Source organism: Lonchura striata, chromosome 14 (genome assembly GCF_046129695.1).
Source record: "Lonchura striata isolate bLonStr1 chromosome 14, bLonStr1.mat, whole genome shotgun sequence".
Taxonomy (NCBI): domain Eukaryota; kingdom Metazoa; phylum Chordata; class Aves; order Passeriformes; family Estrildidae; genus Lonchura; species Lonchura striata.
Window position 1 is genome coordinate 15,448,758 of NC_134616.1, and position 21,242 is coordinate 15,469,999.

Here is a 21,242-nt window from a genome sequence, read left to right on the forward strand (position 1 = left end):
GTGATGTTTAGGGGTGGGAAATGCCCCCTTGGAGCCTGGGGTAGCAGTGGGGTAGGAATCAGCCCCTGGTGGGGCGTGGCTGCTGGCAGGGCTGGGAATGCTGGATTTGTCCTGGCGTCCAGCTCTGGGAGATGATCCCTTCCTCTTGAGGACATCCTTTGCTCCCCTTGTGGGGTTCCTGCATCCCCATCCCCTCCCTCACCTGCTCCTGTGGCAGTGACAGCCTCAGGGACTCAGCTGGGGTTAAGAACAGCCCAGCAGCTCTGCCCCGAGTCTGGGTGAGGGTATTTTTAACCTGGCCCCATTCCCTGAGTCATGGGAGCCTGGCAGCTGCCCTGGCAGTGCCTGGGTTGAGCTGCCTTCCAAGGAGCTGGGTCGGGGCTGCCCCAGGGGAGCTTTTTGGGGAGGTTTGGGGTTCTTCTGGGGGCCTTTGGGTGCAGGGCTGTGCTCAGCAGCTGTTTGTGGGTGGAAAAGGCTCCTTTGGGCTGCAGGAAACATCTCAGTGCGTTGTGACAGCCAGGACAAACAGCCACTGGCACAGGCTGAGTACGATTTTCTGAGTAAATAAATCCCAGAGTGTGTCAGACGCCCTGGGATGGACCTGAGGAAGAGCTGTTGACAGCATCCACCTCCTCCCACTATGGTTTTTGTGCCTTCATGTCCTTACTCTGCCTTTACTACTGGTAAAGCTGGAATCTATTTAAAGTTACGACAGGGTTACTCCCAGAGAAGTTATTTCATGCTAGTTTCAGGTATATCTTACACAAATAGCTCTAAATTGTTGTAAACAAACATTAAATGAACAAGTGAAAGACTCCTGCAGCTGCTGCTAAAGGGGCTTCTCTACTTCAGGCTTTGGTTTTCTGCAGAAAGAAAGGGGGAAATGTGCATTTATTTGGCCTCCCCTGGGTCTGATTTATTACTAAAAAAGGCAGAATCAGGTTAATTTAATGGACATTTATTATGAGGATCACAGAGGAACCCAAACTGAGACCCCTGAACCCCCTAAACCTGGGGGAAGGCTTGGACTGGCTTAGCCAAGTGAGAGGCACCCACATGGATCTCAGCTGGGAATGGTGTCCCTGGTGCCTGGCTGAGACATTTCAAAGGACCTGGAAGGAAGAGGAGGGAGGACATGCTGAGCATCCAAACTGTTCCATCTGAGGGTGGGAAGGCCTGGCACAGGGTGCCCAGAGAAGCTGTGGATCCCTGGAAGTGTCCAAGGCCAGGCTGGACAGGGCTTGGAGCAGCCTGGGATCATGGAAGTGTCCCTGCCCAGCGCAGGGGGTGGAACTGGATAATCATAGAATTCCCTTTCCACCTAAACCATTCTGTTAATCCATGAATCCAGGAGGAATTAAGGTTTAAAAACTTCAGGTTGAGGCCATAAGTGGGAGTTTTGAGTGGGCTCTCAAGTGCTTTGCTGGATGGGGACCCCACCAGAGCCTCCCCCTAAACCCAGCAAGAACATAGGGGCTGCAGGGCACAGCTGGGCTGGATCTTTCTTGGGGTCTGGGTCTTAACCTAAAACACAGGATAGTTTCCATATCCTGCTTCTTTTGCTTCAAGATGTACAAATTCATGTGGAAAAGAGGAATTTATGTGGAAAATAGGAACAAAGGACCTACCTGGCTTTGTCCATCCAACAGTCATCACAGTCCTTGCTCCAGCCCTGAGTCGTGTGACGTGTAAAAGACAAATCTGTCCCCAAATCAGGAGAAGGTGTGAGAGGCACCAAGGATGGGGTGCTGTATTTAGGACTTCCCAGGGGAGGGAAACAGTCAGTGGGAACTATTTAACACGGGGGCTTCACAAAAGCCAAATAAACCACTTTTAAACAATTCCTGTGGCTGCTGCTTGGTGTGGGGACACCGAGGCGTTGTGAGGGGCTGGAAGGGGAAGGAGGAGCAGACTTACAGCAGAGGCCAATGGCGAGGAGCGGGAGGGCCGACACGGCCGCTGCGCTGCACACCAGGATGGTCACGTCCATGAACTCCGTGCATCCTTCTTCTACTGCCCGAGAAAACAGCAGGGGCAGGGAAAGGAGGAAGGCAGGTTGCCACCATGAAAGCACAAACACACACAAAAAAATTAGAAAATAAAATAGGTGGAGGATGTTGAAACCGAATTTTGCTCCTGCCAAGATTTCACTTCCCCGAAACTCCTGGTTTGTTGGGCTTGTTTTTGGAGGCCTAACAGCCAAATTGAAGGGATGTGGGGATGTCATGAGCTGTGTTCTTGGGGTGGTCCCTGGAGGGTCTCTGCTCACCGTGGCGGTGGTAGATGCTCTTGATGAGGAAGGTGCTGCTCAGCACCACGGCCACCACGGCCCCCGGCGCAGCGTAGCCCATGGTGCGCTGTGCTGCAGAGGTGCACAGGAAAAAGAGATGTAGATGAGGTATGGGTGCAGGGCTGGCCTCACCCAGGCACTGGTGAGGGATCTACCAGCCTGGGTCAGCACAGGAGTTCTCATTTTAAAATGTTAGGGATGACGTTTTGGGCAGAATAACCTCCCTGTGGACCAGTTTGGTCCATCCTTGGTGGGACCGCTCACCCTTTTTGCACTTCAGGTGGCTGAAATCTGTAGGCTGGAAAATCACGGTGGTGGCAACCAGGAAGGTCACCACGGTGAGGTAGCTCAGGGTGATCTCGGGCAGTATGACAACCACAGAAGGGCCTGGAAGACAACAGGACAAGGCAGAGACCTCAATGTTCCATTGCCCACCCCCTTCAACACCTGGGAACTCTGCATTACATGCCTTCCCCACCCTCCTCTGACTTCCAGCCTTTCCTTGCAGCCTCTCCATTCTCTGATCATTTTACTGTGCTGCTGGGACTCATCCTGGGAAAGGGCTCTGGGAAAAGGGGAATAACTGTATTAATTGTCCAGGGGGGTGTGTAATGCACATGGTGGTCCAGCTCCTCCAGACCTGCAGAGCACACATGGAGATCACATATGGACACCACACATGGATCATGTATTTCTCTGGATGGGTCTGTCCCCCACATTCTGTGGTGTGACTCCCCTGTCCCTCACTGCCTTCCTCTCTGGGCCCCACTGGACCCTCCCATGGGGTTTGTCCCCCCTCCCTCCAAACCTCTCCACAGCCCCCTCTGACCTTCCTCCCACATCCAGAGGATGCCAGCGGTGCCATCCAGGATGCAGGCGATGCACACCAGCCCACAGGTGTAGGAGCTGAGCCACCTCCAGAGCTCCCCCCCTAAAAACCCAGAGCAGAGCGGGGTGACCACTGTGACCCCTGGGAATCCTGTGGCAGCCATCACCCCTTCCTCAGGGTGGGACACAGTCCATCCCCACCCAGATGCTGTAGGATATCCCAGGATTTGGGGGTTCCCAGAGCAATGTTCTTTGCTCTCCCCTGCCACACAAGGGAAATGGGGTCCCGCTCCCCCCAGCTCACTTATCCTGAGCTTTTCGGACTGGCAGACGGGAATAATTAATCCCCACGCTGAGACAGCAGCGAAGACCACAGCGATCACCGCAATCCTCAGGGTGTGCTTCAAGCGATGGGAGAGACCTGGAAAAGAGCGACCCCGAGGGGCAAGAGACAGGACATCAACAGGACCAACCCCCTGGCTCTGGTGGCCGCAGGGATCCTCCATCACCAGGACAGATTCCAATTATTTGCCAGCTGGTGGCCAAATACGCTCCATGCAATGTCCAGCCTGGGGTGGGTGCTCCTCAAATCTTCCCAGCCACCCTCCTGCCCAAGTCCTGCCATAGCTTTGGACCTGCCCCAAGAGGGAATGGCCAATCTCCTGCCAAGGACTGTGCCTTGGTGGGATCAGAGGCAGGGAATTGCTGCTGCTCATCCCAAGATGGCCAGCTCCTGGCAGCAGCGTGTGGGCACTGCCTCCTGGGAAGGCCAGCCAGACCACGGGGATGGAGGCTGAGGGAGCGGATGGAACCACTGAGACGTCCCCAGGGAAGGGTGGAGGGCAGGAGGAGCAGTGGGAGGTGAGACCTTCGATGGTGACCTCCAGGGAGGTTTCTTGCCAGCTGATCCCGTTGCTGGCATTGCAGGAATAGGAGCCACAGTCTGACTTCTTGGCTGGCCTCAGGTACAGAACACTGCGGCTGCTGGACAGCTGGGGAACTCTGTCTGGGAGAAGGGGCTGCCCATCCTTCTTCCAGGTGATGGTGTCCACTCTGCCCTCTGCCACCTCACAGACAACCTGGCCGGAGGCCCGAGCCAGGAGGCTGCTGGTCCGGAGCTGAGGGCGGGACACAGGCTCTGGAAAGGGAACAGAGACCCCAGTGCTTCTCTCAGACATAGAATCACAAAATGGTTTGGGTGGGAAGAGACCTTAAAGCCATTCCACCCCCTACCATGGACGGGGACACCTTCCACCATCCCAGGCTGCTCCAAGGCCTGTCCAGCCTGGCCTTGGACACTGCCAGGGATGGGGCAGCCACAACTTCTCTGGGAATCTGTGCCAGTGAATGTGACCTGGAGCATCCCTGATGAGCCCTTGGGCTGCAATTGCCACCACAGCAGCAGCCACGGTGTGGTCACGGTGCCTTTCCCTTGGGAAGTCCATCCTGCTGCTGTGCTTTCCAGGATTGTGCTTTTTGCAGTTGAATCACTGCTTTAATGGATGTGGGTAAGTACAGAGCATTTTGAAATGCATCAGGAAATGAGAAAATAGCAGAGAAGGCAGCAGATCCCACTCAGATTGTGTGTGGTTGGATGGAGAGGTGGGAGATGAAGGGCCGTGGTGGCATTATGGCCATGGCATGATTGGTGAGATAAGCCAGAGCAAATTAAGGGAATTGCTAGCAGCAGTGCTGAGGAGGGACTTGTGGGCTGTTTCAAGTGCCTCTTGTCTCTGTGGTGGCAGCTGGTGCCTGCAGAGAGCAAACAGGACAGCCTGGCCTTGAGAGGGTGGTGACTCTCCAGAAACCTCAGCTCCATTGGCTCTGCCAGGGGTCTCCTGGCAAAGTGCTGGGGGGAGGGACCCTGCAGGTGGCAGAGTCACAGCAACCCACCAGTCCCTCTGTTATCCCTCTGGTTCCTCCACCACCCCCCCAGTTCCTCCATCCTCCCACTGGTCCCTCCATCACCCCCATCACCCCACTAGTCCCTCCATCATCCTACCAGTCACTCTGTCATCCCTTTATCCTCCCACCGGTCCCTCCATCCCTTGTGTGAGAAACAAGGGATGGAATTGCCTTTCCAGGATGGGACTTGTCCCACTGACCCAGCCAGGCCCCTGGAAGGTCTCACTGGGCAGCACTTCCAGATTTGCTCCCCCAGGACAGGTTGGGAACCTCTTTGCAAGGTCCCTCGGTGCTGTCTCCACACATGGCAGGTGCCAACAAGCTCAGGACTGGCCTGTCAGCCTTTGCTCAAATCCCTTCTGCAGCCCCTTTGCCCTGGCTCTTGCTCCATGTACAGACAGATGGTGCTTGGATCCATCACCCCACTCCTCCCTCCCACACCCACCACTCACGGAGGACTTCCAGCTGGATTTCCAGGCTCCTCCTGTCTCCTGAGCTGACAGTCACTCTGTAGGTGCCACTGTCACTTTGCTGGACATCCTCCAGCAGGAGGGATCCATTGGATGGATGGAAAACAGCTCGTCCTGCATAGGGAGCGTGGATGGCTGGGGTGTGGGTCCCCCCCTCGTGCTGCAGGATGGGGTGGGGACCGGTGCCATTGAGGAATTCCCAGCACATGGAATCGCTGTGGGTGTTATCCAGCCCGGGGAGCAGCACCGAGGATCCCACAGCCACGGCTCTGTGGACAGCTCCCAGAGCTGGAGGGAGCAGCACCAGCAGCCCTGGAGGGAGGAGAGGGGTAGGGATGGGAGCAACTGCTCTGGGGAAAGGTGTCTCTGCCCATGGCAGAGCAGCGGAATGAGCTTCTGAGGTTTTGTTGTACTGACCTAATTTCCATGGCTCATTCCCAATTCAGAGAACCCTGGAAAGGTTTGGGTTGGAAGGGAGCTCAAAGCCTGGCCCATGCCAGCTCTGCCATCCGCAGAGACACCTTCCACTAGACCAGGCTGCTCCAAACCTGTTCAGCCTGCCTTTGAACACTTCCAAGGATGTGACAGCCACAAAATTCCTGGTCTTGTTTGGGGCTGAAGGTGCCCACGTGCCCCCCACAGTGCAGGATGCAGTTACCATCCCAAAATTTCTGGGCTTGTAACAATTTGGGCTCAGGCAGGTGCTCAAGGACTTATGGAGGAGCTGCTGTGGGAAGGTCACAGCTGCCAGCCCCCCATCCCTGGCAAAGAGGATTCCAGGAGAGAGGAGAGGCAGGGGGAGGCTCCCCGGCCCCGTGGCTCCGGGGCTGGGCAGAGGCCAGGGATCCTCACAGGCTGTGTTTGCTCTCGGCCCTGTCCCAGCTCCTGCCCCGATAAGCACCTGTTCACCTGCATTCCCACTGCACCTGCCAGGAAAACTGCCCTGGAAACTCCTGCTGCTCCCACTGGGGATGGTGCTGCACAGCTGGGAGGGAAGATAAGTGTGACAATCCAGGAAAAGTCAAGTTCATCAGGTGATTTTAATTTCTAACTCTTATAACCTTGAAAGGCAGCTGTTTTCATGCCCTCCTGCTCCTCAGACAATTTAATGATTAAAAATTCTTATTCTCTGAAAAAAATTCTCTGAAAATTTTCCTTTTTCTGCTGAGAAAACACTATTTACAGAGAACAGAACAATGAGTTGAAGGAAAGAGGAAAATGCTCCATCTTCTGCAGCTGCAATGGCCAAAACTCTTCCTACAGACACTGAGAGCTCACTGACATCATCCCAAAATCAAGCTGTAGGGTAATGGGCTTCCATTTTAGATGCCCATCCTGAAAATCTTTGTGCATTTGGATCTAGCACACATTGCCCAGAGAAGCTGTGGCTGCCCCATTCCTGGAAGTGTTCAAGGCCAGGTTGGACAGGGCTCAGAGCAACCTGGGGATGGAATGGGATGAACTTAGGGTCCTTTTCAACCCAAACCCTCCTGTTATCCCATGATTTGTGTTTCAAGGCAGCCAGTGGCTATTTAAAGGAGCACAGTGAAAATACTCACGTGAGTTTAACTGAAATAAAATTTGTGGGTTTAAAATCACCAAATATTTTTTACACATCCATCTTTAACACGAACACAGATATCAACATATATACTGATATTTATGTCTGAGTACATCTATCAGCCCCACTATAAATCTGGCTGCAGCAGACTTTTAATGCCCGGAGCTGTGTGTGGCTCTTCCACCTCCTCTCTCCTTGGACAAACACGCGTTTGCCTTGTAGGTTAAACATTTTACCCACTTAAAAAGTCCGGCACAGAGCTCCCCACGCTCGGCTCCAGAGGGATTTGGAGGAGGCGAGGAGCCCAGCCCAGCCCGGGACCCCTCTTACCTGCGAGGAGCACCCAGGCAGTGCCCAGCAGCTCCGCGGGTTGGCACAGCAGCATCTGCCGAGGGAAAACAGCCCCAGATTGCCCCGATTTTAAACAAAAATAAAAAAATCTCCTCACAATTCCGCGCTCTGCTGAGAGCAGCAGGTGAGGCGGTACCGTGGCTTTGCAGCCCTGGGATGGATTCCCGGTGCCGCGGCTATTCCCAGCCTGTTTTCCTGCCCATTCCCCTCCCAGGCTCTCGCCGGGAGTGGCAGCAGCGGCAGCTCCCGCTCCTGTCCCCGTTCCCCCGGGGGAAAAGGAGCTGCCGATGGCTCCGGCTCCGCGCTCGGATCCATCGGCGGCTCCCGGGCCGCCCGGGGCTCTGTCTGCACAGGGCAGGGAATTTTTATTCCCACAGGAATAAAAATTACGGGGGATATCCCAGGTTATTTTCATGCCCCGAGGCCATTAGATCTATCCCCATCCCTTCCCCACAGCTCAACCTCTCCCAGAGCCTGCAGCAGAATTGGAACTCCCCCCCCCCAGCCCGGTTCTGGGGGGAGCAGGGGTTCAGTCTGGTTCTAAAACACCTTGAAAAAGTGAGCAGCTTTTCCCTCCACCCCGTGAGGTGTGCTGGGATCACCTACGTCCCACAGGCTTTCTGCAAAGGAAATTTCAGTTTACGGGAGGGATGCTCCTGGAATCAGGAGCCGGGGACCTAATTTGGTTACATCTGTCTCAAAATAATGGAATTCCAGACGGGTTTGGGTTGCGAGGGACCTTAAAACCCACCCCGTTCTACCCTCCAGCCATGGGAAGAGACCCCTTCTACTGGACCAGGTTGCTCCAAGCCCCAAATGAGGAGGGAAGCTAAAAATGGAAATACTTGTCAGCTGTGCTGGAAGCAGCTTCCCCCTGTTTTATTCGAGTCCTGTGAAGGTCCAGAGGCTCTCGGTGGCACCAGAGGGAACCAAGGGCGATGCACTGAAAGCTGCACCTGCATAATTCTGAGAGCTGGGAGTGAGCAAAGGGCTCTGGAGTGCACTGGGGGGAAATGGGAAGCTCTGGGAGATACTGGAGGGAAAATGTGGCCAGCAGGTCAGTGAGGAGGACTTGGTTTCACTGTAGGGCTGAGGACTCTGGGGAGCCCCAAACGCTGAAGGAGGGGCTGAAGTGCAGAGGCAAGAGGAAAGGGAGGGGTTCCAAGGGAGGAATTGGGGTCCCTGTGGGACAAGCCAGCAAACAGGGACGGGGCAGTGGAGCCAGCTGAAGGTCTGGGCGTGTGGGAGAGGGGACCCACTCGAGGTGAGGGACAGACAGCCCCAGCCAAAAAGGACACCAAACCCGGGATGTGCAGATGGGAACGGAGCATCCCGGGCCACAGCAACACCTCCAGCCTCTCTCCGGGTTCCATCAGCCGCGCTGGCCTCACCTGCCTTCAGCCCAGCCCCAGCGTCCCGCAGGTCCCCAGACCGAGCCTCCAATGCTCCCACATCACCCCGCCCTCTGCTTCACCCTCTGGTACGACGGGCACCACATCCCACCGCTCCTAAAAAACGTTCACAGCCACGGAGGCTCTGAACAGCGATTCCTGGGCTTCTCCAGGGGGATGGAGAGAGAGAGAGAGCAGCGGCACGAACTGCACCGGCACCGCCGGGAGCCCCGAGCCCGCCTGGGATGGGTTTTTGAGACACCAATTTCTGGCGTCTTGTGCCATCGTGTGGCCAGGGAAAGGTCCGAACAGCGACACGGATGAGGATGAGGGATCAGGGATGAGGGAGGGCAGTGGGGGATGCCGCGGTGGCTCAGCCCAGCCCGAGGACATTCAGCCGCGCTGTCCCCACCGCGGGAGGAGGGCCATTTCCAGCAGGGAATGCTCTGACACTGCAAGCAGAACCATTTTTCTTTCTTGGCTGTGGGAGTGGCTTTGTCCCCTTCCAAAACTGGAAGAGGAGGGATCCAGTTTCTTTTGCTGGGCTCACTCCAATGGGAGTCTCCCCACAGGTCCCAGCCGCCACCTCTCACCTTTGTCCCAGGGACCTGGTGACACTTTTTGATGGTAAACACCCTTTCTGTGGGCAAACCATTCTCATTTCGTAGAATCTTTTATTAATATCATTGTGATCATTGCAATTTCTTCAGGAAATTGTGACTCCAACTCAGAACCTCTCCTAGTGTTTTTCTTCCACTGCAGAAAGGGGTTGGCTGGAGGGGGGCTTAATTTTCCTGCTAAGTTTTAAAATTGGCTCCTAGCAGGATCCAAGACTGCTAATGGAGCTTAACTTGACAGAGGGCAGCTGCCCTGGCACCATCTGCCCAGCCTGGGCTCAGAAATCCCTCTGAGCCCTGCTGACTCCCAGGGGCTCACTGGGAATGGGAAGCACTGGGAAGGGAACACTGGGACTGGGAGCACCGGGGAGCTCAGCCCACAGCAAGAGCAGATTTCAGGAGAGTCGTGGCACCATGATCTCTACATTCAGTGTTTGGATTAAACAAGAGCAGCGAGTTCAGCACCTGTGCACCTGCACTGCCCCTGCCCTGAGGGCACAGAGCACCTCACACAGCACAGTCAGGGGTGAAGGGACACAGCCTGGCTTTAAGGTCACGTCGGAGCAGAGGGAACACCCCAAAAGATATGGCAGAATGAAAAATGTCTAACAGCAGGATTTGCTTTTGTTCCTTACCCTGCGGCACTTAGCGTGCCAGATCCCAGCTCCCAGGAGCTGAAAGGCACTTCTGAGTTACATTTAGAGGAGAATTTTAGGAAAAAAAATGCACCCAAAGAGTGAGTTTCGTGCACCACAGAGTATGATGATGACCTAACACCAATGCCTTAAGAAAGGATGGAAGAGGAAGTTTGTCAGAAATCCTGGGGTTGCTGAGCCTTGCCCTCAAGTGCAGTGAAACAGGCAGAGGGAACAGCAGCATGGCAGTACTGGAAGTCAAGGAAAAGTGGGAATTCCATCCCTCATCTAACATTGTCATCTCTGCTTCCCAACATGCAGATCCTGGTGCTTCCCTTTTCCTTCTCTAACCTAAACCTGCCCAGAAACACTCAAAGTACACCAGGCCCTCTGTCAGGCAGCTTGGCTGCTTGATCAGTGATAAGAGACAAGATCCCGGAGATTTCCATTCTGCTCTGCTAGAAGTCCCCTAAAACTGGCAGCTGAAAAAAAAAGGCCAAACAGGGAATCCTGAAGGCACTTGCTTGAAGGAGCACTTAGTGTGGTGGGATTAACCATGACTGAGCCACCCTGGCTGGGAGCACAGACAGCAAGAGCTGCCTGTGCTCAAAGAATCAGTGCGGTCCCAAAAAATGGTACCACAACCTTTGATTTCCACCTGCCCCCTCGCCTGAGCAGGTCCTGGGAGCTGCTTGGAGAGGGTGGAGGTGTCTGAGGTATTGCAGTGTCTGTGTCATGGTGAGGCACCAGCACAGAGGGCCTGGAGCACCTGGGGAGGCACCAGCTCACCTGGCCTGGTGTGGAGTGGGGCTGAGGGCTCCCACCTCTCCCAGGGGTGGCACTGAGGGGCTGCTGGATCTCCCAAAAGTGTGACTGGGAGGGCCCTGCCTCTCCCCGAGGTGGGACTGGGGGCTGCCTGGCTCTCTGGAGGGTGGGCTAGGCCTGCAGCCCCAGCAGGCGGGCAGTGTTCAGCACGTCGTCCCTGGTCAGGTAACACCCGCAGAGCTGCCGGTACCCCGTGAAAGCCTCCCGGCCGTGCAGGACACGCCAGTTATCCACAAACAGGACCTGCAGGAAAGGAAAAAGGTCATCAGGAGGACAGCAACCACAGCAGGCACGGCCAGGAGCCTCTGGACACTGGAAGAGCAGGTAAGGGTGTAGCATAGTGGGCACGAGCCTCCTGTTCCACATTGGCACTGGTGAGGCTACAGCCAGCTGTTCCACAGGATCCAGCACAGCTCTTTCACCAGCTCTTTATGGAGACAGCCCAGAAACACATTTTGGGATTTGCCTTTCTACTGGAGACGAAATAGTTCACCAGCAGTAGACAGTGGCCAACTTATCATTGAATCCCAGAATGCTTGGGTTGGAAGGAACCTTAAAACCCATCTTGTTCCACCCTCTGCCATGGGCAGGGACACCTTCCACTATCCCAGGTTGCTCCAAGCCCCACGGAATCTGGATTTGAACACTTCCAGGGAGGGAGCAGCCCCAACCACCTGCCTCTGAGGTGTCACTTACCCATGTAAGAGCTCAAACATAACCTCAGAACTCTATTTTCTTCTGGAAGAAGTGAAAGCCTGAACATTAAGCGTTCTGGCCTCTCTGCTCCTGAGGATTCTCATTTCAGTGGCTGGAAACTGGGAGTAACTTTCCTCTGAGGCAGAGCTTGAACTAAACATCTCTGCCTCACCTGGGATCTCATACTGCTTTAGGACAGCAGGAAAACACACACGCAGAAGCCACTACTGTGAACCCTGGAGCACCCAGAACGAGGAAAACTGCTGGATATGGCAGTGCCCAGACACCAGCACACCCACGGAGCACCCTGCCCTTCTCCCTGTGCCAAACCCACAGCCCCCAGTGCCGCCCTGGACCAGTCCTAGAGGATGCAGCTGCAGGTCCCACCTTGCCTGGCTTCAGCTTGACCCAGAGCTCGTTGTCGGGCCGGCGCAGCTCGGCGGTGAGGGCGCGGTGTGCCCGGTACCAGCGGCGCACCACGTCATGGGGCACCGTGTTGAACACGGCACGGTCGTAGTTGTTGTACCTGCATGGAGAGGAGAGACAAGAGACTGCCCAGCGTGGCTCCAGGTGCTTCCAAGAGAACCTCAGGAGCCTGTGGGATCAGTGGGCATTTAAGGGAGGCTGCAGAGGTGACCCGTGAGGCTGTGCTGTGAGCACAGGACTTTAGGAAACAGCACTGAGAGCAAGAGGAGTTTACTATCAAGTGTACACTTGTTCTTCCTGGTTTTCCATGGAAGGACATGGCTAGACTGAGGGTTGCTTACAATGAAAGTGCAAAGCAATGCCGCACAACCTCTAGAACTGAGGCAAACTGGAGTTTCAAAAATCAGCCCAAGTTCCCTTTGCAAGGGATCATTCTGCACTCTCCCTGTTCCCTGAGTGCCAGGATAGTTTCTAGGGGCTTCTTCAGAGAAGGGATGAACTCTTCTGCATCTCAAATAGAATGGGATGAGAGCTTGGAGCTGAAAAGAGAATGCCAGGAGTAAAAAAAAAATCAAAGCTCAGCACCGACAACCATCTTTGTATCAGCAGTGCTGAAGCTTCCTCTAAAGCAGGAGGAACACGGGGTGTGTTCCTGTGGCTACAACCCTGCTCATCAAAGATACACTGGTGTTCAGCCCATGGAACGTTCTGGAGAACCACCACCACAACGCCCTCTCCACCCCAGAGGCCTCCTGGCCATTACCTGATGAGGTAAAGCTCGTTGTTCCAGGGGTAGACGTTGAGCACCGGCCCCACTCCGATCATGTGGTTGTGGCAGCCGCCCATGTTCTCCACGTACTCGTGTTTGAGGGGCACCTTGGCCAGCAGCTCGAAGTGCTCCGGGGCCTGGCGCAGCACCCGCTCGGCCGCGTGGAACCCGTCCACCAGCAGCGTCCGCCCGCCCGTGCCCTCGTGCTTCAGGCAGTGGAACACCTGGATGCTGCACCGGGACAGAATCCGAGAGGAATGGCCTTGGCTGCCTGTCCCCCGGGCACAAGGTGCTCCCCAGGAGCACAGTGTGTGTGCAGGGATGCACCACCCCATCCTTGCTGCTTCTCCAGACCCAATCCCACACGTTTTCCTGGGTGAGGAGGCAGCGCTGCCTGTGCTGCTTCCCAAACCTAGTGAAACGAGTCTGGGGACTTCAGGAGCTGCAGCACAATGTGTCACCCAAAATCCAAACCCAAAGAGGCTGTGGCTGCCCCATCCCTGGAAGTGTCCACGGACGGGTTGGATGGGGCTTTGAGCAGCCTGGGGCAGTGAAGGTGTCCCTGCAGCAGCACGTACCCGCAGGGCTCCTGGAAGTAGGTGGTGTCCGTGTGCCGGTCCAGGGCCAGCTTGGTGTAGGCTGTGTCTCCCCGGGAGAAGTCAGAGGTGAAGTACCACATCCTGCCATAAATGGTCTCTCTGGAAAAGAGATGGGCAGTTATTATAGGTCAGTGTCTGGGTAAGGCACAACCTCCCCTACATTTGAGTTATTCCCCTCTGTCCAATGTACAGTCATTAAAGCAGAACAACTTCAAAAAATTCAGATTATCAGGGTTGGTGCTTCCAATCCCTCTTCTTGTGTTCAGCTCCTCTCTTTCCTCCCCAAAAAGCTGGTGGTGACGAGTCTTCCCTTCCACAACCACTGATGTTTCCTACCAACCATCATGCCCAGTCATGGAGGTGACACAAGGACTTGCCTAAGTGCAGCCAGCCCTTACTTGTATCCACACAGGTTTGCCCAGTAATTCCATTTCTTCTTCCCAATATCCTGTTTTCACTGCCTCCCCCCTCCAACATGCACAGGAGGGAAGGGACACCAGGTAAGGCCAGGGGGAGGGTGCCTGAAGACAAAAGCTGGCTGGATATTCCCTGGAGTCCCTTGTTTCTATTTGGAGTGACTGTTCATTAAGAAGAATCCCTCCTTTTCCAACAGCCCCAGGCAAATCAAACTGTTTCTACAGCTTGGATAAAGCCCCAGGCTCAGCTCCTGGCCTACCATGCTGGTGGTGCTTTACACAAACCCAGCACCAACACCTCTCACTGTTTTTCTCTAGCAAGAGCTCCAACTGGTCTTTGATCTCCCTGGCTCCCAGGGCCAGGCTGCCCTCATGACCCCCAAAGTCATAACAGGAAATGTCTCTCCTCGCAAAGCCCTGCTCTTCCCAGCCAGCCACTTCCTTCAGTCCCTCCTCTCTGCACGGTCCCACTGTCACAAAAGTCATCGGATGCTTCGGGGGCAGCTCAATGACTGAGTGATTCACAGCTCCTCCATAAAGGAGGGTGGATCCCACAGTGGGATCCTCCATCCCAGGTCCAGGGGAGCAGCCAGAGCATTTGTCTGCACACCAGGCCATGCCACACAAAACACAGGACAAAGGGGCAGCAGCTTTCCAAACAGAAAGAAAACAAGTTTATACTTCTCAGGATAGCCCAAATACCTGATTATGCTGATCCTCTTTGCCAAGATTTCCGTGTCCTCTTTGGTGGGAGTGACATTCTCCACAAAAGCAATCCCGTACAACAAGAAGTTCTGCAGGAATTCCTTCAGCCCCTCGTCTGTCTCCAGGAAGCTCCGGCAGTCGATGGAGGGGACCTGGGCTTGCTGATAGATCTCAGCATTCCAGAGGATCCGGGGGTGCATGACCTGCTGCTTCTGTCCCTCGTAGCTGTTCCTCGCCAGCCACTCCAGCCCGTACCGTGTCACGTGTCCATCTGGCCCTGGCACAGGGACAACAGAGTCACCAAAATCCCACTGACCAGCCCGACATCGTGGCACCTGTCAGCCCAGGACAGGCCTCACCCTTGTCATCTGTCTGGGGATGGGTCCTTTGCACTCTGCTGCCATCCAAAATGTGACCTGAAAGGCCACGAGTCCTAAAGGCGTTGTCATTGCTGCCACAACTCCAAACCCAAGGCAGCTGCTGCAACCCTCTCCAAATTCCCAGCCAACTGTTGCATCTGCAGTGGTTTTGGCTTTTGTTGACAGGCCTCTAAGGACAATCAAAGCTCTGAAGTCAAGCCCTCAAATCAAGGTAAGCCCCACCAAAAGGAAGAAAGCAGCTGGGAAAGTGAGGAGAAAGGATAGAGAGCAGGCATGGTGAGCAGGGCTGACAGCTGCTCACACAAGTCAGGGAAGGAAAAGAGAAGCAACCATGTCACGTTCCATCTGTTCACCACCTGCACTGCTGGGGGAGTTTGACCAGCCCAGACATACACACACGAAGGGCTGGGGCAGGCAAACCACACCACTTTGATGCAGAGGTGCATTCATGTTGGAACTCAAAATGTCTCTCAGACATTTTTGGAGGTTCCAGGCCTTGGTCAGAAGCATTTTAGACCCTGGCAGGCAGCTGCAAACAGCTGTGATTTTGAGTTTGAGCCATGGAATGAATTACCAACTTTGGAGGTGGAACAAGCAGTCACAAAGGGTTAGATAGTATAGTAAAAGTAGTTACAAAGTAGAGGGGAAAATTTTTTAGTATTGTACAGGGGGGTTTTAGCACCTGTACAGGGGGGTTTTTACTTTGTACATGGGAGTCAGAAGTTCTAAGATGGAGGAAAGTGGGCTGATCCTGTTCTTCATACTTCTTCTTCCTTGCCTCCACGTTCTTGGTGATGCTGGCACTTATGGATTGGTTTAGAGTAGAAAAGCACTTTGTAACATAGGTAGTAGGTATTGGGGGAAAACTGTAAACATGGAACATGTAATATATCATATAAAAGATAGCAGCAGCCCTGGGTAGGGGGAGAGAAGAAGAAGACAGCAGACAGAGAGGATGTCAGGGTGTGTGTGTGCCTCTACCTGAGCTGCTGAGCAAACCACAGCAGCCCAAGGAGAAAATCTTTTAGATAACTTGCAATAAACTGCCTTGAGACTGAACAACAGAGACTGCTGAGCCTTTCTTTGGAAGCACGGGTTCAGAGTGAGTGCAGTGTTTAAAACCTGCTCATGGCTCAGTATCTTCCCAGCCAGGCAGATCTGGGGGCAATGCTGTCCATCAGCAGGCACAGCAGCTCAGGACTCACAGGTGAGGAAGAGCGTGGTCTCATCCACCCGCACGGCCTGGGGCTGGATGCCCAGGTCCACGCTGGCCGTGTCCAGGCTGCGCTGCTTGGTCTTGGCGTTGTAGCAGGAGGCGGAGCGGCAGTGGTCGCGCAGCCACACGAAGTCCAGGCGCATCACGGTGCTGCCGTACCTCAGCTCTGCCAGGGATGGGAGCAGAGGAGGCTTTGGGGCAACAGAAGGACAAACAGAGGCAAGAACTGAAGCCCAGAGCCCACACCTTATCATTCCAGTTACAGTGGTACCCCTTGACATAAATTGTCACGTGAGGAGGACATGGCAGAGGATCAAAGGCCCGACTCCTTTGCTTTGGGGCCACTGTGTAAAAATGCTGAGCAATTCCCTTTGCTTGCAAGTGACTCGGAGTACTGAGATCTCACTGGCCACAGCTGCCAACATGACGTTCCCCCCTCACACAGCCCTCTGAATATCAGGCTAGCCCAGAGGTCTGAGGCTGTGAGGGGAGGAATATCAGGAAATGGCAAAGATTTCCAAAAGAGGCTCTTACCCCGATGTATGTTGGTTCAGCTCTCTTTATTCTGTGGTGTCCAGGGGAGAGCAGGGCAAAAGAGGACAAACAGGAAATGTCAGGGGTCTATACAGACTTTGGACACGGTGGGCTTCCCTGGCTCTCCCCCAGCCCCGTTGGGGCAGGAAGGAGGGGTCCAGGGTTGTCTGATCAGAGTCACAGGGTCCCGGGGAAGGGGGCACAGAGTGCCCATGAGCTCACTGTAACACCAACACCCTGCACAAGGTGGGAACACACCGGAGCTGAGGGGGCTGTGCCTGAGCATGGCACAGAAAATGGTGCCTGACAGGGCATGGCTCAGTTTTTGTTCAGGAATCCCTGGCTTTGATTACTTATTTAGCAGTGCCTCACTTATCATAGAAGACAAGGCTGCTCCATCCTGCCTTTGGGAATTCCAGCAGGGAACATGAAACAGCCCCCAGTGTGCATCCCTCTAACACGGGCTATTTCAGAAGGAAAACATCCATCATTGCAGGGAACAAGGGTGGAACCCCTCCCTGCTGTCCCCAGGCAGAGCAGGAGCACCCTCCCCAGCACACCTACCGAGATGGTCTGGGTGCAGCTGCCAGGCACACTGTGGGGACGCCGGGGCCGTGGGGTGGCAGCGTGCTGGGGCAGCCAGGATGGGCCTGGGGCCCCGGGGCAGCCACGGCCAGCGACGTCCGGAGCTCCCACGCCGCAGCCACGCCAGCCTCTGCCACCACATCCCGGCAGTCAGGAGAGAGGGGACAAGGTGACTCAGATGTGATCCTCTGTCCTAAACCCCAGCAGGACACAGCCCTGAGGAGACACAAAGGACATGCCGGGATCCTGTGAGGGTGGGCAGGCAGGGTGCCCAGAGCAGCTGTGGCTGCCCCTGGATCCCTGGCAGTGCCCAAGGCCAGGTTGGAGATGGGGCTTGGAGCCACCTGGGATCATGGAAGGCTGCCCATGGCAGGAGGTGGAATGGGATGAGCTTTAAGGTCCCTTCCAACCCAAGCCATTCCATGATTCTGTGATTTACCAGGCAAAGCCATTCCGAGACAGACAGCTGTGTTCAACACTCTTGTGCAAAGCAGTGACAAAGCCTCATCTCTGAAGGTCTTCTCCCCCCTCCAGCATTCCCATTATGAATTCACCATTCCTGGATGGAACTGCAGCAATCAGGGAAGCAAAGTGACCTTGGTTAGAGAATCAGTAACAGAGGAACCCAGTAATTAGGTCAGTTCTAGAAAAAGCAGGCAAAACAATGAGGAGGAGGAGGAAGATCTCTGCTGCTGGTGAAGGACACAGCTGGCATGGAGGAGAAACCACCGTGATTAATTTTAGGATAGAGATTAGAAGGCGATTTCTCTGAGGGACATTTGTAACAACTCTTCAGTGCAAAGAGCAAGGGCAAAAACCTGACAAGTTTTAAGAGATGATGCCTCAGTCTAAATGCCCATTATGTTTATGAATTTCTGAGGGCCAGGTCTAAACTCAGCAGGATTTTAACAGCACTTTGAAGTGCACTAAAATGTGGTCTCTCTGGATAAGACACAGGCTCAGAAAGCAATTCTTATCCTAGACTTCTGATTTTCCTTCATTTTCTTATCTGGAGAGTCCAGACACTGGAGCTCTGGCTGTCCAAGCTGCTTCTGCTCTGCAGAGACCTCAAAAGCTGCTGATAACAACCAAATCCACAGAGGTGCCACATTCCCAACCAGCAACTTGTTAAGCAGGGATAAAAGAATGCAGACATCCCTAGTGAGAAAAAGTGGGAATGTTTTTGAAGAGAACATTTGAGCCACACTTCAGCCACAAAGCCCTTTCCATGAGAAATTTTCCCAACATCCAATCGAAACCTCCCCTGGCACAGCTTGAGGGTGTTTCTTCTTGTCCTATCCCTTGTACCTGGGAGAAGAGACCAAACCCCCTGCTCCAGCCTCCAAGATATCCATCTCCTGTTCCTGCTGCCCAGCTTTGAAAATCTGCTCTAGGAAGAGGAATGAGCCCCATCTGACATGCAAATCTCATAACCAAGAGAAGAAAACCTACAGCTACAAAACCCAGGAGCTGCCCCAATGTTTATCAGCTTTAAAATCTTCAAGAAATTATTTAAATCCCTGAACCAACGACTCACAAAGCCTAAGATTATCTGAGAGAGGGAAACTGTCCAGTTTGGCTTTTGGACCCACTATCCCAGTGAGGGGTGGGAAACAGAATAAATCTTGTTTGCACACACAAACAGGACCCAAAATACCACAAAAAGGCTCACCCACAGATCCCTTAGCACATGGCCTGTGCCTGGGGCAGCTCCAGCCTTGATCTTTCCACACACATTTCTTTCATCTCCTCCTCTCCCAATATCAAAACCGAGCAGGGAATTAACACAGGTAATGGGAAGTGACCCAGATAATTAAACCTAATCAGGGAGATCTTGTGTTGCTCTTCCTAGAAGAAAACACCACAGGCAGCTCAGTAAGAGCCTTAAATTACATCTTTCCAAGAGATACTAAAATTAAGAGGCATTGAACCCCCAAAAATCTGTATGATGAGGGAGGATTTATAATTTTTGTTGTTTTACCAGAGCTGACAGCTGGATGAGCTATGTGAACAGCAAACTCTCTTCCTGCACCTCCTGCTACCTCACCTTTATCCTTTATGTCCAGACACCTGGGCAGCAGTGAAATGAGAGAATTCCAGACAAAATTTCCCTTGGAATTCAAAGGGAAAGGGCAGGAGGGAGCAGACATTAAATACTCAGTGCATAAACACACATGGGTGACACAGGACCCACAGGGTGAAGGAGAGAACAGTACTGGAGGGAAAAGCAGAAACCTCAAATCCATTGTGTTCTGAGGAATTCCCATCAGTCTTTGGAGAGAAAGGACAGGAGATGCTGTGGAAGGAGCACAAAGGAAGGCTGGATTTCTCAGGGGTTAACTCTAACCCTAACACTGCAGTTTGTCTCACAAGAAACATTTTAAGGAAACAAAACCGTGTTTAACCTCTCTGAGGAAAAGCCACACTCCCCATTCTGGGCAAAGGAGATGGTGAAAATGTGAGTGACCAAATAGTTTCAGCAGTGGGAACATCTAAGAAAGGAGAAACCCCACAAATCTGGAGGCCTTCACCAGCTTTTAGCTAAACCCTTTGGGGCAAGGGATGACCCTGCTGCCCTCCAGCCTGATTGTCCAGCTCCTCTGAAAAAATGTGGTGTTTTCTATTAAAAACACCTCAAACGTTCAGCTGCTCACACTCACTCAGTTTTTACTTCTGGAAGCACCTGGCTGGAACCAAAGTTACTGTTCCACATGGAACAGGGAGGGACTTTGGACAACAGTCCTAAGTGAGGGAAAGGAATTTGGCTTTTGATCCTCTGGGATCCTTTAACCTGACAGTTCTCTCTGCAGTGAAGAAACATCAAGAAAAAGAGGAATTCTGCAAAGGCTGAGCTGGCCTGAGGACTCTGCCAGAGCCAGAGGAGCCAAGAGCACAAACCCAGGTGGCAAACCAGATCCCCCAGGACGGCAGCACCTCTTGGACAGGACACATGCAGAGTTTAACAGCCTGAGCTGACTCAGTTAATTACAATTAATTACCACGGAGACAAAAAGCAGACTGGCTGTTCCCTGCTGAGCTCCTGCCCTCACCCTGCAGACAACTCCATCAGATCTCAGCTGTCAGGAACCAGATTCCCATTCCAGACCTTCCCCACGTGGGATTTCAATGAAATTAAGGAGCTAATAAAGACATCCCAGGCACTGCCAGCTTCACAGCTACTTCATTTTCCTGGAAGCAAAGGGAATTATCTGCTCACCCCACGTTTCACACTGACCACCTGACACCAGATCCCATTCCCAGAACCTGTTTGCGTTTCTCCCAAGCAAAGCCTTTCCAGGCCACACAGCTCAACAGAAACAAATTCTAATTCTGTTTTTTTTTTTTTTTTTTTTTTTTTTTTTTTTTTTTTTTTTTTTTTATCAGCAAAGCAGCCAGCCCTGATGGTAGAACCCCCCCAGAGGAGTTACTCCAGTAAACTCCTATTGCTAAATCACTCCATGCTCTGGGTCCTACCTGGGCAAAGAGAAGCCAGGCAGCTCTCCCTAGCAGGGTGGGGTTGTTTTTTTGCAGGGAATGAGGGAAAACAGCTCTGCCCACGAGCTGCAGCCTTTCATTGCCTTTCGCTGGGACCGTAATTCCCGTGTGAGCCCGGCCGGGCATTACCTGGGAGCCTGGAACGCGGGCGGAGCTGCGGGATGACGGAGCGGGGCTGGGGATGCTGCAGGGACCACGGAGGCTCTGCCGGAGGGAATCCCGCAGGTCAGCGCCGCTGCTCCGGGCTCTTCGCCGCTCCCTCCTCCTCCTCCTCCGCCTCCCTGCGCCCACCAGGCCGAGAAAGCCGCTCGGAGCTTCCGCACACCGGCCGCTGCTGCCGGGGGGAAGCGGCGTTATCGGCGGCGCTGTAAAGAGGAAAAAACAAGGAAAAAAGCCGCGCTGCAAACGGTCTCTCTGCGAGGCGGCCCGAGCGCAGCCCCCGAGCCCCGCTCCGAGCTCGGGGGCCGGGGGGCACCGCGACCGCCTCGGCCCCCGACGCACCTCGGCGGCTCCGCGGGGCCTCGGAGCGGCGCGGCCGGGCCCCGGAG

General features: G+C 54.1%; 1 protein-coding gene and 1 long non-coding RNA gene across 2 annotated transcripts; both read right to left on the reverse strand.

The window, feature by feature from the left end:
• Positions 1-953: 953 nt before the first annotated feature.
• Positions 954-2,024, reverse strand: LOC110477976 (uncharacterized). Its single transcript, XR_002466682.3, has 3 exons — positions 1,918-2,024; positions 1,629-1,701; positions 954-1,112 (listed from the first exon to the last, which is right to left on the reverse strand). It is a non-coding gene; the product is annotated as an uncharacterized LOC110477976 (long non-coding RNA).
• A 7,426-nt stretch (positions 2,025-9,450) lies between these two features.
• On the reverse strand, positions 9,451-20,948 carry TMLHE (trimethyllysine hydroxylase, epsilon). Its single transcript, XM_021544248.3, has 8 exons — positions 20,824-20,948; positions 17,179-17,415; positions 16,070-16,246; positions 14,482-14,761; positions 13,343-13,462; positions 12,759-12,995; positions 11,957-12,095; positions 9,451-11,116 (listed from the first exon to the last, which is right to left on the reverse strand). Exons 2-8 carry the CDS (start codon positions 17,339-17,341, stop codon positions 10,985-10,987), a joined length of 1,248 nt encoding a protein of 415 aa, XP_021399923.2. The 5' UTR covers positions 17,342-17,415; positions 20,824-20,948; the 3' UTR covers positions 9,451-10,984.
• Between the last annotated feature and the right edge of the window lie 294 nt (positions 20,949-21,242).